The sequence below is a fragment of the Ranitomeya imitator genome, chromosome 4 (genome assembly GCF_032444005.1).
Source record: "Ranitomeya imitator isolate aRanImi1 chromosome 4, aRanImi1.pri, whole genome shotgun sequence".
In the NCBI taxonomy this organism is placed as follows: domain Eukaryota; kingdom Metazoa; phylum Chordata; class Amphibia; order Anura; family Dendrobatidae; genus Ranitomeya; species Ranitomeya imitator.
The window spans coordinates 329,835,509-329,850,767 of record NC_091285.1 but is presented as its reverse complement, the minus strand read 5'-3'; the positions used below and the strand labels follow the sequence as shown (position 1 = coordinate 329,850,767).

The following is a 15,259-nucleotide window of genomic DNA, read 5'->3' as shown; positions in this document are numbered from 1 at the left end:
TGCTTGTCCTACTGCTTCTGACAAATCTGACCGCACACTGCTCCTGTATTTGTGTATTCATATTACGGCTGCAAGTCTCATTTGACAACTTCATAGGGATTTATGAAGCAATAAATTAGGGTCCTTAGACCCACAGTTGGGTTAGAGATGCATCTGAGACTGACCTAGAAGAAAGCGGCAGGGGGCGGCACACATTAGATGAGAGCATGCAATGAAAGAAGGAAAGCATTCAGAGCTTAGTCAATGTCTTCAGGGGAACAGAAGGAAGGTACAGGAGAAATGGGGGAGTGGGTGAAAGAAGCCCCAAGGAGAAATGGCATATGTACACTCTCCTCTTCACTAGTGTCAGACAGCACAAAGATGAGCTCCCAAATGGGATAAGACTGATGACAGCAGGATCCTGGATCCACAGATCTCACATCCAGCATGTATTACTGGGAATCAGACAATTATAAAAAAACAAAAGACTGAAACCAGTAGCAGGCTGCAATAGCAAGTCAGCCAAAGACTTATTATAAGAAATCTCAACTATATGAATAGCTGATAAATAAACCTATTGAGAGAGTGTTACAAAATGCTGCAAGGTATTTTCTTATCACTTAAACACAAATGGTTCATTAAAGAAAAGCATAAACACTGATGGTCTAATGATCTTCATGTTGTGTATAGAAGCAATTCTAATTACATACAGTGATTGGAAAGCGGCTTCAGCGTGTAATGCCACTATAACAGGCATAGTTTATAGAGAGACAGTCATGCACAACTTGATAAATGACTACCCATTGTTGCCAAACTATTTCTATTAGCTGGGAAAGGCAATATGCAACTTCTAGTGAGTGATATACTGTAGCTTGTGTTCCTGCCTTCAGATTGCTTAGTGTGTGTCTAGACAAAATGGACCCCCAACACAAACAAGACCAAAATTAAGCCAGAAAGTGGCATTCTCCATACATTATCGATCACAGCATAATGCAATAATATCCATTGTGAAAAAAAAGATACAAAGTGTTCTGTGTGGGGGAAAAAAACTTTGTAGATTTTTCAGAGTAACTAAACTTGAATTTTTTTAAGTGATTTTGTCCAGCATGGAAAGTTATGAAACTTTGCAAATCACTATTTGAAGCTGGCACTGAAAGGGTCAGCACCGATTTCCACTTCTGAGTGTTGTGCTTATCAGAAGAATGTCCTGCAGCAGCTTATCCGCAGGGCTAGGGCCAATTCACACATGTGGATCGGATTCTACAAGCAAAATAGCCAGAGCAAGGCTGGCTGAGAAAAGCTAGAGAAACCGATTCTTTCTTATTTCTTCTGATTGTAACAACTGACACATAACCAAGTTGTGATGAAAAGGTCATAAAAAAAACACAAATGAAACTGGTAACTTTTCTTTTTTGCATACAAGAAGAATCACCAATTTCTAAGTGAGTCCCAGTGAGACTGGTGCTGAGCCAGCCTTTCACTCCAAATAGGTACCATCGGATTTTAGCAGGAAAAGCAGGCGTCTGGAAGCCTCTTACAAGAATGAAGACAAATCCTCTAACAATTTGCAAAGTTTCAGAACATCAATGCTGAACAAAACTAAAATTAACCCCTTCACCACCACGGGTTTTTCCATTTTTTATTTTCCGCTTTTTGCTTCCAGTCTTCCCAGAGCCATAACTTTTTTTTTCTATTAATATGGCCATGTGAGGGCTTATTTTTTTGCGGGACAATTTGCACTTTTGAAAGACACCATTGGTTTTGCCATATAGTGTACTGGAAAACAGAAACAAAATTCAAAGTACGGTGAAATTGCAAAACAAAAAGTGCAATTCCACAATAGGTTTTCTTTTAACCATGTTCACTGAATGCTAAAACTATGAGTTCATTAGGATTTCGAAGATACCAAACAAGTATAAGTTATTTTTTAAGTGGTGAAAAAAAAATTAAAAGTTTGTAAAAAAATTAAAAAAAGTCGAATTTTTCAAGACTTGTAGAGTCTCAATTTTTAGAGGGTGGGTGAGGGCTTATTTTTTGCACGCTGGAGAAAGGGTGCCACTGGGTCAAAGAGTCAGAAAGGTGTCTGCAAGGCAAATCGTAGAGACCTTCTGCAGCTAGATGGAGAGCGACTCTCTGCAACCTCTGATACACCCGTGACATGAGGCCTTGGTTATAGCCGGTCTATGTACTGAGTAGTAACTGAAGCTGTACTTCTATGACTGAATAATAATAATTTTAATTTCTATAGGGCCAACATACAGTATTCCGCAGCACTTTACATTTTAGAGGGGGCTTATACAGTCGGAGGCTGCCAGAAGGAATAAAGTTAATTTCCTCCCGGTAGCTTTCAGTGCAGCAACCAGGCAGTTTTATAATACTATTAACATGCAGATTAACCCCATACTGAAGGTTAATAGCGGTTTGGGACATGACAGGTTCCCTTTAAAGGGGCTCTGTCAGCACAGAATGACTCTTAAAACATACGGTACATACTGTGCATCATGGCCATAGCTCACAGAAATGTTAAAAGCTTAAGGGTACGTGTCCATGTTCAGGATGGCCGGCGGTTTTGACGGAGCGGCAAACTCGCTCTCCTTCTGGAGACGCGATGATGCCGGATGTGTTCATTGCACACATCCGGAATCATCGCACCCCACACATAGGGACCTGTGTTATACCTTGCGGCGTCGCAGCGTCGCCGCAAGGTAAACGTACATGCTGCGATCTAAAAAGACACGCCCCATGTCCGGAATCGCAGGGCCGCCGGATGCCTGTTACCACGCATAGTGGAGAGGGGATTTCATTAAATCCCCTCCACTATGCTGTAACATCTGGACGCTGCGTGTTTGATGCTGTGTTTCTATGCAGCGTCAAACACGCAGCGTTTCCTGAACGTGGAAACATACCCTTAAAGGGAACCTGTCACCTGAATTTGGCGGGACCGGTTTTCAGTCATATGGGTGGAGTTTTCAGGTGTTTTATTCACCCTTTCCTTACCCGCTGGCTGCATGCTGGCCGCAATATTGGATTGCGCAAGGCAATCTTGCCTTGCGCAGGCGTGTACTACGGAGGACAGAGAATGAACTTCAATCCAATATTGCGGCCAGCATGCAGCCAGCGGGTAAGGAAAGGGTGAATCAAACACCTGAAAACTCCGACCATATGACCCAAAATTGATCCCGCCAAATTCAGGTGACAGGTTCCCGTTAAGTAGGATAGATCTGAGTGCCAAGACCCACACTAATTGCTAAAGCAATGGGGCAAAAGCAGTCAGCCGACTTCTATTATTCTCACAGATTGAAGATGGTATCAATAGAAAGCCCATGAGACAATCATCAGCTAATGAGGAGGATCAGAATGCGATTGTAAGGTTTTCTATAATATATCCATTTTTTCACAATTATTTTTTGGATACATATGAAAGAAAAAAAACATACCTGTAATGATTCAAAATACCAGGCTGGCTTGGACCCCAGACATGTAAACTCCAGTTTTCTTGTCTAAATTCAAGCCTAGAAATAAAGTTAAAAAATATCAATCAAAACCTGCAGGATGTATAAAGCTAGCAAAGTCCAAAAAGCAATGCATAAAGACAACTGCAACTTAAGTTCAATTAGGTTCTATTCATACTAGGATTTTGTATTCAATTTATGACCAACCAATTGTGGGAACTGGTAAGGCCAAGTTCACATTCCCAGTATTTCTCTTACCAGTCCCTGACTGCAGTAACATTCAAGGGGAGGCGTACTCCACTTATAAGATGTGCTGAATTCATTAAGTAACATGTGACTCTTACGGAGTTTGACACATCACACTCCAGCAAGCCCTTCATTAAAGCTACTTTCACACTTCCGTCTTTTCAGATCCGTTGCAATGCGTCGTTTTGGGAAAAAAACAGATCCTGCAAATGTGCCCGGAGGATGCGTTTTTTTTCCAATAGACTTGTATTAGCGACGGATCGCGACGGATGGCCACAAGTTGCATCCGTCGTGCGACGGATCCGTCGTGTTTTGGCGGACCGTTGTCTGGAAAAACGTTCAATGTAATGTTTTTTGTCTGCGTCAAAAAAACGTACAGCGACGGATCCTGCAGCGTCCGTAGTTGGCTAGAATGGAAGCCTATGGGTCAAATGACGGAATCCAGCAACAGATTACATTTTTTTTTTTTTTTTTACACGAGCATGCCTGGAAGGATTTCTATTCCTTTAATTCAACACATTTTTCCTGCAGCTGCTGCATCGACAGAGCCGTTAACAAACAGGATCCAGTGCATTCGTTTTTTACAATCTGCACAGGATTCGTCTTTTCAACACTTTGACGGATTGTCACTGATTCTAAAAGACGGAAATGTGAAAGTAGACTAAGACTGGTGGGCGCTACGCTACGCCAACCTTAATTGATCAGCCACATTGACTTCAGTGATTTAACAAATGGATGCAACAGTTTTCTTAGTTGGCCAAAAAAGATATACAGATAATTATTCTAATATACATCACTCAGTATGCATTGTTTTCTTTGGTCTGCCTGTCTAGACAGAAATGTAAATGTCCAGTAATCGATAAGTTTACTGACCGTTCCATGGAAACATGTAGCTGTAGAAGGAAACCTGACTTTGAAGCTGAGAAGGCTGGTCCTCCCCTGCTGAGAAGAAATTCACACCCCCACAAGATAGTCTCCAAGCTCATACAGGAAAACCCCCTATGGAGATCATGCAGTCTAAAGGTAGCGTCACATTAAAGGCCCCTTCACATTAAGCGACGCTGCAGCGATACCGACAACGATCCGGATCGCTGCAGCGTCGCTGTTTGGTCGCTGGAGAGCTGTCACACAGACAGCTCTCCAGCGACCAACGATGCCGGTAACCAGGGTAAACATCGGGTAACTAAGCGCAGGGCCGCGCTTAGTAACCCGATGTTTACCCTGGTTACCATCCTAAAAGTAAAAAAAACAAACACTACATACTTACCTACCGCTGTCTGTCCCCGACGCTCTGCTTCTCTGCACTCCTCCTGTACTGGCTGTGAGCACAGCGGCCGGAAAGCAGAGCGGTGACGTCACCGCTCTGCTTTCCGGCTGACCGACGCTCACAGCCAGTACAGGAGGAGTGCAGAGCAAAGCGCCGGGGACAGACAGCGGTAGGTAAGTATGTAGTGTTTGTTTTTTTTACTTTTACGCTGGTAACCAGGGTAAACATCGGGTTACTAAGCGCGGCCCTGCGCTTAGTTACCCCATGTTAACCTTGGTTACCAGTGAAGACATCGCTGGATCGGTGTCACACACGCCGATCCAGCGATGTCCACGGGAGATCCAGCGACGAAATAAAGTTCTGGACTTTGTTCAGCGACCAACGATCTCCCAGCAGGGGCCTGATCGTTGGTCGCTGTCACACAACGATTTACTTAACGATATCGTTGCTACGTCACAAAAAGCAACGATATCGTTAACGATATCGCTATGTGTGAAGGTACCTTAAGCGACGCTGCAGCGATATAGACAACGAGCCGATCGCTGCAGCGTCGCTGTTTAGGTCGTTAGGAGACGTCAAACACCGGCAACAGCAGAACGATGCACGAGCAATCCAGTGACGTACTTATCGTTCTCGCTGGTTGTTCGCTCCATTAAAAACCATTGCTGGCATTGTTGCTTCTGCTGTCAAACATCACGAATCACGCCGACCTGAGGACCAAATAAAGTTCTGGACTTCTAGCTTCGACCAGCGATATCACAGCAGGATCCTGATCGCTGCTGCGTGTCAAACACAACGAGATCGCTATCCAGGACGCTGCAACATCACGGATCGCTGTCGTTCTCGTTGGAAAGTTGCTCAGTGTGAAGGTACCTTTACTGCTTTGTTGAGTCAGTTGTGATTTCATAAGGACTTAACATCCTAGCCACACACCGGTTACATTTTTGAGATCTCTGGAATGGATCGAACGTCTTCCAGAGAGTCTCGCTCCATTCTAGCACCACAAGGTGGGGAGATATGTAGCATAGCCCGGCTAATCCACCTCTCTCCTCATTACTCCCCTGCTTGTCCCCTCTGCAAATCCCTCCACTGACTCCCAATTCCCCAAAGAATCCAGTTCAAACTACTAACACTGATCTACAAAGCCATCCACAACCTGTCCCCACCCTATATCTCTGAACTTATCTCCCAATATCTTCCCTCACGTAACCTCACGTAATCTTCGATCCTTCCAAGACCTCCTACTCTCCTCCACGCTTATTCCGTTCCTCACACAACCGCTCTCTGTTATGCTTGCTGTTCGCTTCAAAAGCAGGGACCACGTCGCGCAACGAGCTGTGAAGAAAACAGCTAGCAGCCTATGCTTCCCGCGACCCAGCGCAAACATGGTCAATCATCAACATGGTAATTGACATGATCCATCTGCTCATATCTTTTGTACTTCACAAATATTTGCATATCTGATCATTGCATATGTAAAACCATTGTGTATATAGTGCATTGTCTAGTGTGCCTTTAAGGTGATTAAATATATATTTTTACTTTGAGCTGCTCTTATCTTGATCCTCACGTCCGTATTCTCAGTATAACTTTCCATGCTACCAGGGCTGGTTTCTGGCCTGATATAATTCCGTTAACGGGGTGGGCTTATATTTAACAAGGAACTGGTGAGAGTGCTACCGGGCTGGCAGTGCTCTGTTTCACTGGTGCTAGTGAAAGGGGCCTCTCAGCCTGTCAGGGTTGTGGGAGAGTGTGGAACCACTGCAGTGGGCCACATCCTCTCACTCCGTTTATCCCTGGTCCCGTGTGAGCAGGGGGTGTCTGTGTAAAACTGTATCAAGCTGACCTTACACGTCCCCAGGGAGGTGTGGAACGTCACGTTGGTGCAAGTGCAGAAACCGCAGAGTGGCGAGGTGAGAGTTCATCACAGAACCTTTTAAGTAAATTCGGTTACTTGCATTTTTTCATTGTGCTTTTCAGTGTTTTTTAACATGCATTTTTATTGGCTTTGACAAAACTTTACTGATATACAAATATATGGTTTATATGCACTTCTGATGCGTTTCCACTGTGGAAACACATTGAAAATACCTACGTTTTTACCTGTAGATTTTCCTGAATCTAATACAAGAGTATAGGAAAAATCTGTACAAAAAGCACAGCATACCCGCAAAAGAAAGTGGCTTGTTAAGAATTTAAAACACGCACAACAGGTGGGCATGAGATTTCTATAGATCCCATACAATTTGCTGAAATTGTAAAATGTTGCGCTTTGACGAAGCGTAAAAAAAAAATTCACCAAAAAAACTCATCGTGAGCACACAGCCGTAGTTTGTCGCAATGCTTATGTTAACTAAAAATAAAATACCAATGTCAGCTATTGGACTTTAAGAGATCTGCAATTATACCTCTGGTACTGCAGATAAACTTAGCGTGTAAAGAAAATGAAATGATCTTTGCTAAATTATGTTAATGAGCTTGTAGATGCTCACAGGGACCAAGGTTTTGACTGATGGCTCCACAATTCTTACAGACACTGAAATCATGTGTATAGATCATGCTTTCCCATTCCGGATCTTGTGCGGCACTTCTTTTGCTGGAGATAGCATACGGTATATTGTGGGAGACGATGGGCACCCTGGGCTGGGGACCACATTTAGGGAACTTGCAAGCTTTTTCCAAAAGCAAACAAAATTAATATTTCCTAAAATGCAAAGTCTGTCTGTGACCATAAAGGTAATAGCCTCAACATGGCACTGCCAATGTTTAGTAGGCATAAACCTAACAGATGTCCTATCTGTACATTGCTCTTTTAATGTGAAGATAAGAGGTAGAAACAGTACACGGTAGTTAAAATTATTACATGAATCCACAAAAATCACTAAATACACAGCCACTGATGATGTGATTGCCACAGGACCACCTACAATTTCTCGGTGGTGGTGTTGGGGGGGGTGTGACCCTTGAGCAGGTAAACATTTGTTCCTTAATTACTGTAGAAAAATTCCTCTTGTTGGCCAACTTTTCAATAACCCAGAACCCCATAAAAAAAGGCTTGTCTGGGTTTAATAGCATCACAGTTTAAGAAATCAGAAATACAGAATTGTTGACAACAATGCAAAATTAACTCATTTGCACACACTAAAAAAAAAAAATCACATTTGGTACTTTAGTGATATTATCTATATATGGTTAGGAATATCAGACTACAAGAACGATGCTCCCTTCCCCTCCAAACTTATCAAAAACAATTAAAACATCGCTATATGAATTATTCAAGCACAAGGGCGTATTTATTAACCTGGGTGTCATTTTGTTTCCACGAACGACAGGAATTCTGAAGTAGGCTGTATTATTGTGCAGAGAATTTATATTTTCTTAAGCAAATAAAAGAACAAAGACAGATTTTTTTTTAGGCGACGCTGGAAAAGTTTGCCTTAGTGCAGTAGATAATGATTTTATAAACTGGCCCTGTACATCAGTGGGGAAAGCCACAGTCTGCAGGTACGGTAAATGTCTCAATAATCCTTATAGAGAAAATAGAAAAAAGGTTCTAAAACATAAGAGTGGCACAAGCTGTCAGCAGGAAATCACGGGATCTCTGCAAACATCAGGAAGACATGAGCAGCTAGGAAAATATTATATTCGCCTGTCCAGCATCTAGACTAGAAAACAAGACTCTTGACAGCGAAGAGCTAAAATATGCAATGTTAGGTAATGTGCATTGTGCTGCCAAAAAAGAGTAATGTAGAAAGTGCTGACCTCTGTGAGCAGCAGAGCGTAACTATCATAGGAGGAAGAACATCACTCCCTCAGGTACAAGCCAGAGCACCGCAATAACGCTGTGGCTACACTGGTGACGTGTCATTTAGGGTACGTTCACACTAGCGTTGCGCCGCCCTGCGTCGGCGACGCAACGCGCGACGCATCGAAAAACGCGCGCAAACGCGTGCGTTTTGCGACGCGTGCGTCGTTTTTGACCAAAATCGGACGCACAGAAAATGCAACTTGTAGCGTTTTCGTGCGTCCGACGCCAGCGTCGGAAACGACGCACGTGGCGAAAAACGCAACCAAAAAGACGCACGCGTCCCCTATGTTAAACATAGGGGCGCGTCGCCGCTGCGTCGCCGACGCAACAGCGGCGCAACGCTAATGTGAACTTAGACTAAGAAAACCCAAAATAATGATAGTGAGTGTGGTTAAGGTTTCAGTTCCTGGCAAATGTTGGTCAAGGTCATGTGGTAACATGTTGCAAAGCCAATCACATTCAATCCATATGTAAAAAGTAGACTTGCCAAATTGCTCCTTTATCGACGAATGCTAAAAAACACAGCGCTTGGAGTAATCATTTGAAATATACCGGCAAAAGTAACAAGAAAAACAGCACTCACCCGATCCTTCTTTCAAGATGTGGTTTTAATCCATAAAATTGGTTACATTTATATTTGCGGAGGTGCAGATGTCAGGCTAGTTGTTTCCTGAACATCGAGACCTGCCGGACTACGTCCATCTCAGGCCATGCTGGCGCTTCTACGGGTTCAATGGATGAAAGTTCCCTAGCGCACAAATTGTCCAATTCATGTTTGCCCATCAGACAGAGTATCTTTCTTAACGGGACTTCAATAGGGATAAGTGGACACGTGGAAGTTCGCGTCCGTCGGGTTTGACCAAACTTTAGTCCAAAGTTTGGTTCAGGTACCAGAAATGTGCCCAAACTTAAACCTGAAACTCAATAGGGACCCAAACTTTGGATCGCTCTCGCTCTTCTCCGGATTCCTGAACTGTAAAACGGACTTTCGGGAGAAGTGTTCAGAGTTCAGCATCGGACACAGTTACAAACCCCAAACTTTACAGTAAGGGTTCGCTCATCTCTAGACCTTAACCCTTTTAACTTGCAAGCTTTTTGCCCAGTATAACCATGTATGAAAGGAAAAAGGAGGGCTTGTAGGATCTGATGCTAATTAAAAATAGCCCAAGGCCTTATTCAGATAGCCATGATTTCCCACATAAGCAAAAAATGGTCTCAGTGCCTCCGATTTCAGTAGTGTTTCAGTTTTTATCATCAGTGATTTTCAAGTATGAATACATTGCAATTCCCCCAACCATCACAACAGTAATCACACACAGCACATGGATTTTTTTGGACCCATAGACTTGTATGGTAAATTTTGATCTGTGACTCAAGAAAGATTAAACTTCGACTTCTTTCAACCTATATAATTATGTAACTCATGTGATGTAACTTATGTAACTGTGTTTTTATTTTGCAAACACACGGTCAGCAAATATTGTAATGGGTACGGTACATGTTCTGTCTGTGAAAATTGTTTTCCTGGAGATAACATGGCCAGTGGCAATCTCAGAGAACATAGGAGTGCTCAGCCGAGATGGCTGTTGGCTGAAGCTGAAGGGCCAACAGCCATTTAACGTGTATGGCAACCCTAAGGCTATGTTCACACTTTGCGGATTTTGCTGCGGATCCGTAGCGGATTTGACCGCTGCGGATCCGCAGCAGTTTCCCATGAGTTTACAGTACAATGTAAACCTATGGGAAACAAAAAACGCTGTACACATGCTGCGGAAAAAAACACGCGGAAACGCTGCGGATTACATTCCGCAGCATGTCACTTCTTTTCTGCAGATTTTAACCTGCTCCAATAGGAAACTGCAGATGAAAATCCGCGTAAGAAACCGCAGTAAAACCGCAACGGGTTTTCACTGCGGATTTTGGAATTCCGCTGCGGAAAAATCTGCAGTGGAATCCGCAAAGTGTGCACATAGCCTTACAGTTGGCTTTGGCTGCCCAAGACTTTGGCTATGAGCACACGTTCAGGATTCTTGCAGAAATTTCCTGAGCAAAACCAGACATTTTCTGCAAGAAATCCGCATTTGGTTTTTTCGCTTTTTTTGTGTGTGTGTTTTTCGCACTTTTTTTGCAAATTTTTCCAGAGATTTCCCAATGCAATGATATAGTGGGAAATCCACCAAAAATCAGCAAAATTGCTGCGTTTTTTAGGGCAATGCGTTTTTTTTCGCGGAAAAAAATACATCACATCATGTGTACAGAAATTGCGGAACGCATTCTAAATGATGGGATGCATAATATATGCGTTTTTTATGCGTTTTTATAGCGAAAAAACACGAGAAAAATCCGCAACGTGTGCACACAGCCTTAGAGAGCACATTGAAAAGCTTGCACAGATCTACCGTACTTACTACTGTTCTGTACACCTTCATGGGCGAGTTTGCTCCCAAATGCACAATCTTCATTTGTTTGCCTTTTGCACAAGCACGATACATACATGTGGCTTGAATCAATTGTCTACATTCCTGACCTTTGTGGTCTGACTTTATAGGTACCAGAATCTGCTAGAAAGTATACACACTTTGAGGTCACATTATGACCACACCAACAACCAATCGTGTTCAAGGGTTTGAACACATCCTGATTTTAATCTTGTTCAAACAATTAGGGCCATTTCAGTTTTTTTCTTTTTAAGTCATATGCAGACTATGGAGTATTTATTATTTCAGCTGGTTTAGATGGAAAGTCTGTGTTTAATCAGACATGTTTGACTCCAGAGTTGAAGCCAAGCTAATTAGATTGTGTGTGTCACTCATCAGAAATGTAATTACAAAATGTAACACCGGCGGGACCCATAAAAAGAAAAAAAAGCACTTGTAGTATGTAAAATGTATGTCTGTGTGAAATAAAGAAGAAACTAAAAGTTGTCAGGATATGGCCATTACACAAGAATATCCAACTCACATTCTTAAGACTGGCAGCTCTAGCTAGTGTTCACAAATATGAGAAATGATTAATCCATTATTTCCACACTGTGCAATGTTCCTTACAGATCAATGCTGTGACAAGCTCATTACCAATTTCATTTTCTCCCATTCAGACTCCAAAGGACTACGCTCATATTTTAATTTAATAATACATGGCACAATTTGTGCTCTGGATACATGTTTACTGAGACAAAAAACACAACTTATCTGTAAAAATATCACTGCCTAAGTATCCTCCACATTAATATGACTAACTAAAGCGTGGTAATCCTTACACCCAGCTCACTTTCTGCAAAAACAATCTTACCTTAAAAGAGGAGTTAATTACAAACATTATCTTAAAGACATGCAAACAGTTATTATTATTAGTTAGAATTATAGCGCCATTTATTCCATGGCGCTTTACATGTGAGGAGGGGTATACATAATAAAAACAGGTACAATAATCTTAAACAATACAAGTCATAACTGGTACAGGAGGAGAGAGGACCCTGCCCGCGAGGGCTCACAATCTACAAGGGATGGGTGAGGATACAGTAGGCGAGGGTAGAGCTGGTCATGCAGCGGTTTGGTCAATCGGTGGTTACTGCAGGTTGTAGGCTTGTCAGAAGAGGTGGGTCTCAGGTTCTTTTTGAAGGTTTCGATGGTAGGTGAGAGTCTGATATGTTGTGGTAGAGAATTCCAGATTAGGGGTGATACAACAGTTGATACAAATACACCTTTGCAGATCTAGCAACAGCAGTGTCTACCAGTCTCACAGCTGGTTTATAAGCTTCACAACTGCCTCATTCACACGTCCGTGATTAAACACATACGTGAAAAATGGTGCGGTGTCATCAGTGTTTTGGATTAGTGTCTTATCAGTGTATGGTATCGTTTTTACCATCAGTGATAGAACATGTTCGTTTAAGACAGACATATGCATGAAGCCTTGAAGTGTAATTCATCTTAAGAGAACTTGCAGCAGATTGCCTGTCTCATTCATCCCTCTGCACAGAACTGCATGAGAAGCAACTGTTAAGGTATGTTGCCAGTGCCACGGTCAGTAAACGCTGTGGGTTGGACGCTGCGTACCTACCCAGCTTCCAACCCACAGCGTTCAGATACTACAGCATAGTGGAAGGGATTTAAAGAAATCCCATGCCCACTATGCGTCCACAGACGCCTGCGGCTTCCCTGCGGAGATGGACATGCAGCGTGTCTTTCCAGACTGCAGCATGTCTATATCTTTTACAGACGCGAGCCTCTGCAAGATAAATGTCACCCGTACAATGTGTTGGGATGCGGTGATTCCACAAGGTTCAATGAACACATGCAGAATCACCTGCGTTTAATAGCCGGCAGCGCTTTGTACGCAGGGGACATGTGCTGCGTCCAAAGGGCCGATTACTGACCGTGCGCACCCAGCATAATCTTCTATCGCAGCAATGAGGACATTTGCTACATTTTACAGCTTTTACCCGTGAATTGTGACAAGCGATAGCAGATTCTCTGATAAAGATATATTACAATGTTTTTGTGCAATAACGACTTATAAACTAAAACATTTTACTCTTTAAAGGGAATCTGTCATCATATTTGACCAATCTAAACTATTACAGTGGGCATACAGGTTATAGACTGCTGAGGCGAGTGATACCTGTGTGACTCATATCAGATGTGTTATTGCTGAGACATCATCTTTTATCATTTTATATAAATGAGCTCTTCCAGACTCCAGGGAAGATGGTGCCTGCAGATAAATAAAAGGGGGAGTTACCCGTGCGACGTGGTGTAACGGTCAGCCGTGCGACGTGGTGTAACGGTCAGCCGTGCGACGTGGTGTAACGGTCAGCCGTGCGACGTGGTGTAACGGTCAGCCGTGCGACGTGGTGTAACGGTCAGCCGTGCGACGTGGTGTAACGGTCAGCCGTGCGACGTGGTGTAACGGTCAGCCGTGCGACGTGGTGTAACGGTCAGCCGTGCGACTTCTTTCAGAGATCTTCATTGTTCTGTATATGCTCCTCAGGGGGCGGAGCGACTTCCCTCTGCTAAGTGCATAAATTAAATTATATATTCACATCTCTGTCCTGTGATCAGGGCTCCCAGGAACTCGAACTCGCATCTTTGAGTTCGCAGGCTGTTGCTCTATCCGGAGCCACAGCCTAGAATGATGTCGATAGGAGAATTTAGTAATCTTGACCTCTCCTGCAGGCAATGAACCCAGAAGCAGCATATGCAAGTCCATAGAAATACATTGTGTATATAACAATGTATTTATATGGTCCCTGTATACTGAGGAGGCAAAAAATATTTATTTTGTTCCTATAAAAGTAGAAAAATAAGCAATTACAAAAAAGATTTTATTTTCTGAGAGTCTCTCCTCAGGTTTCGAACCTTATTACAGGTAGGAGCCTACGCTACTGAGCCACAAGCTCTAGCGATATGATGGGGAAAATTTTGTGTACTTGATCTGTATTGCAGGCTCTGACTACACAGGCAGATTATACTGAGAGAAATACACTGCCGTGTACAATGTATGTATTTATGATACAGAGGAAAAATAAGATTTTGTTAATGCTATAAAATTACAAAATAAATTATGAAGAGACATTTTAATAAGTTTAAAAAAAAATAATAGACATCACAAATCATTAAATAACAGGGACATACAAGTGCTTGTCACTAAATTAGAATATTGCCAAAAAGTTAATTTATTTCAGTTTTTCTATTCTAAATTTAGTGAGAAGCACTCGTACTGGGTATTGATGTAATCGTAGGGACCCGCACAACACAGTGATCAGATTTACGGGGATCGATAAATGACATAAAGAGATATGGCGTGATTGAAATTTTTTCCCTATTAATGCCATAAAAATTGTAATGGTGAGGCTGTGTTCACACGTAGCGGAAATGCTGCATTCTTTCTAATTTTTTTCCGTAGGTGTCTTCACCACACAACGCAATAACTATCTTCTCTGATTATTGTATGTTTGCGGAGTTTCTTTTATGCGTTTTCCTGCTTATTTGATGCAATTTTAGTGCAGATATGAAAAAGTTTTTAATGTTTTTTTAATAGCACAGAAAAGCTTTGATACTGCACTTAAAAATGCAATGGAGGGGGGGGGGGCTTTACGTGCATTTTTTTTTTTTTCAAAAGAAGCCTATAGAGGGAAAATGCATCAAAAACAAAGTTCAGCAGGGTCTTTAGATACACTGAGGGTGGAGATTTCAAGGAAATCACATCCACTTTGCTTAGACATTTAGACCATGTTCACATGCTGCGTATTTTCTGCTGCTTTTTTGTACAAAACTTCTACGTTTAACTGTCCAAGCAAAGTGGATGTGATTTCATGAAAACCGCGCCCGCTGTGCACCCAAGGACGCTGCGGAACTGTACAGTTTTGGGGCTTTTTTTATTCTTCTCTTCTACAGTGGGGAAAAAAGTATTTCATAAACTGCTGATTTTTGCAAACTTTCCCACCTACAAAGAATGGAGAGGTCTGGAATTTTTATCGTAGGTACACCAACTCAGACCGAATCA

General features: G+C 42.4%; 1 protein-coding gene across 3 annotated transcripts in view; it reads right to left on the bottom strand.

Annotated features, from left to right (window-relative positions):
• The window catches only part of PLXNB2 (plexin B2), a 304,814-nt gene that overhangs the window by 217,608 nt on the left and 71,947 nt on the right, over positions 1-15,259 (bottom strand). For all 3 annotated transcript variants that reach the window (XM_069764921.1, XM_069764920.1, XM_069764922.1), the window contains exon 2: positions 3,417-3,491. Coding sequence is in view for 1 of the 3 variants with exons in the window: in XM_069764920.1 (XP_069621021.1) it covers positions 3,417-3,491 (75 nt within the window). In the remaining 2 variants the exon portion in view is untranslated. The remainder of the gene's footprint in view (positions 1-3,416; positions 3,492-15,259) is intronic.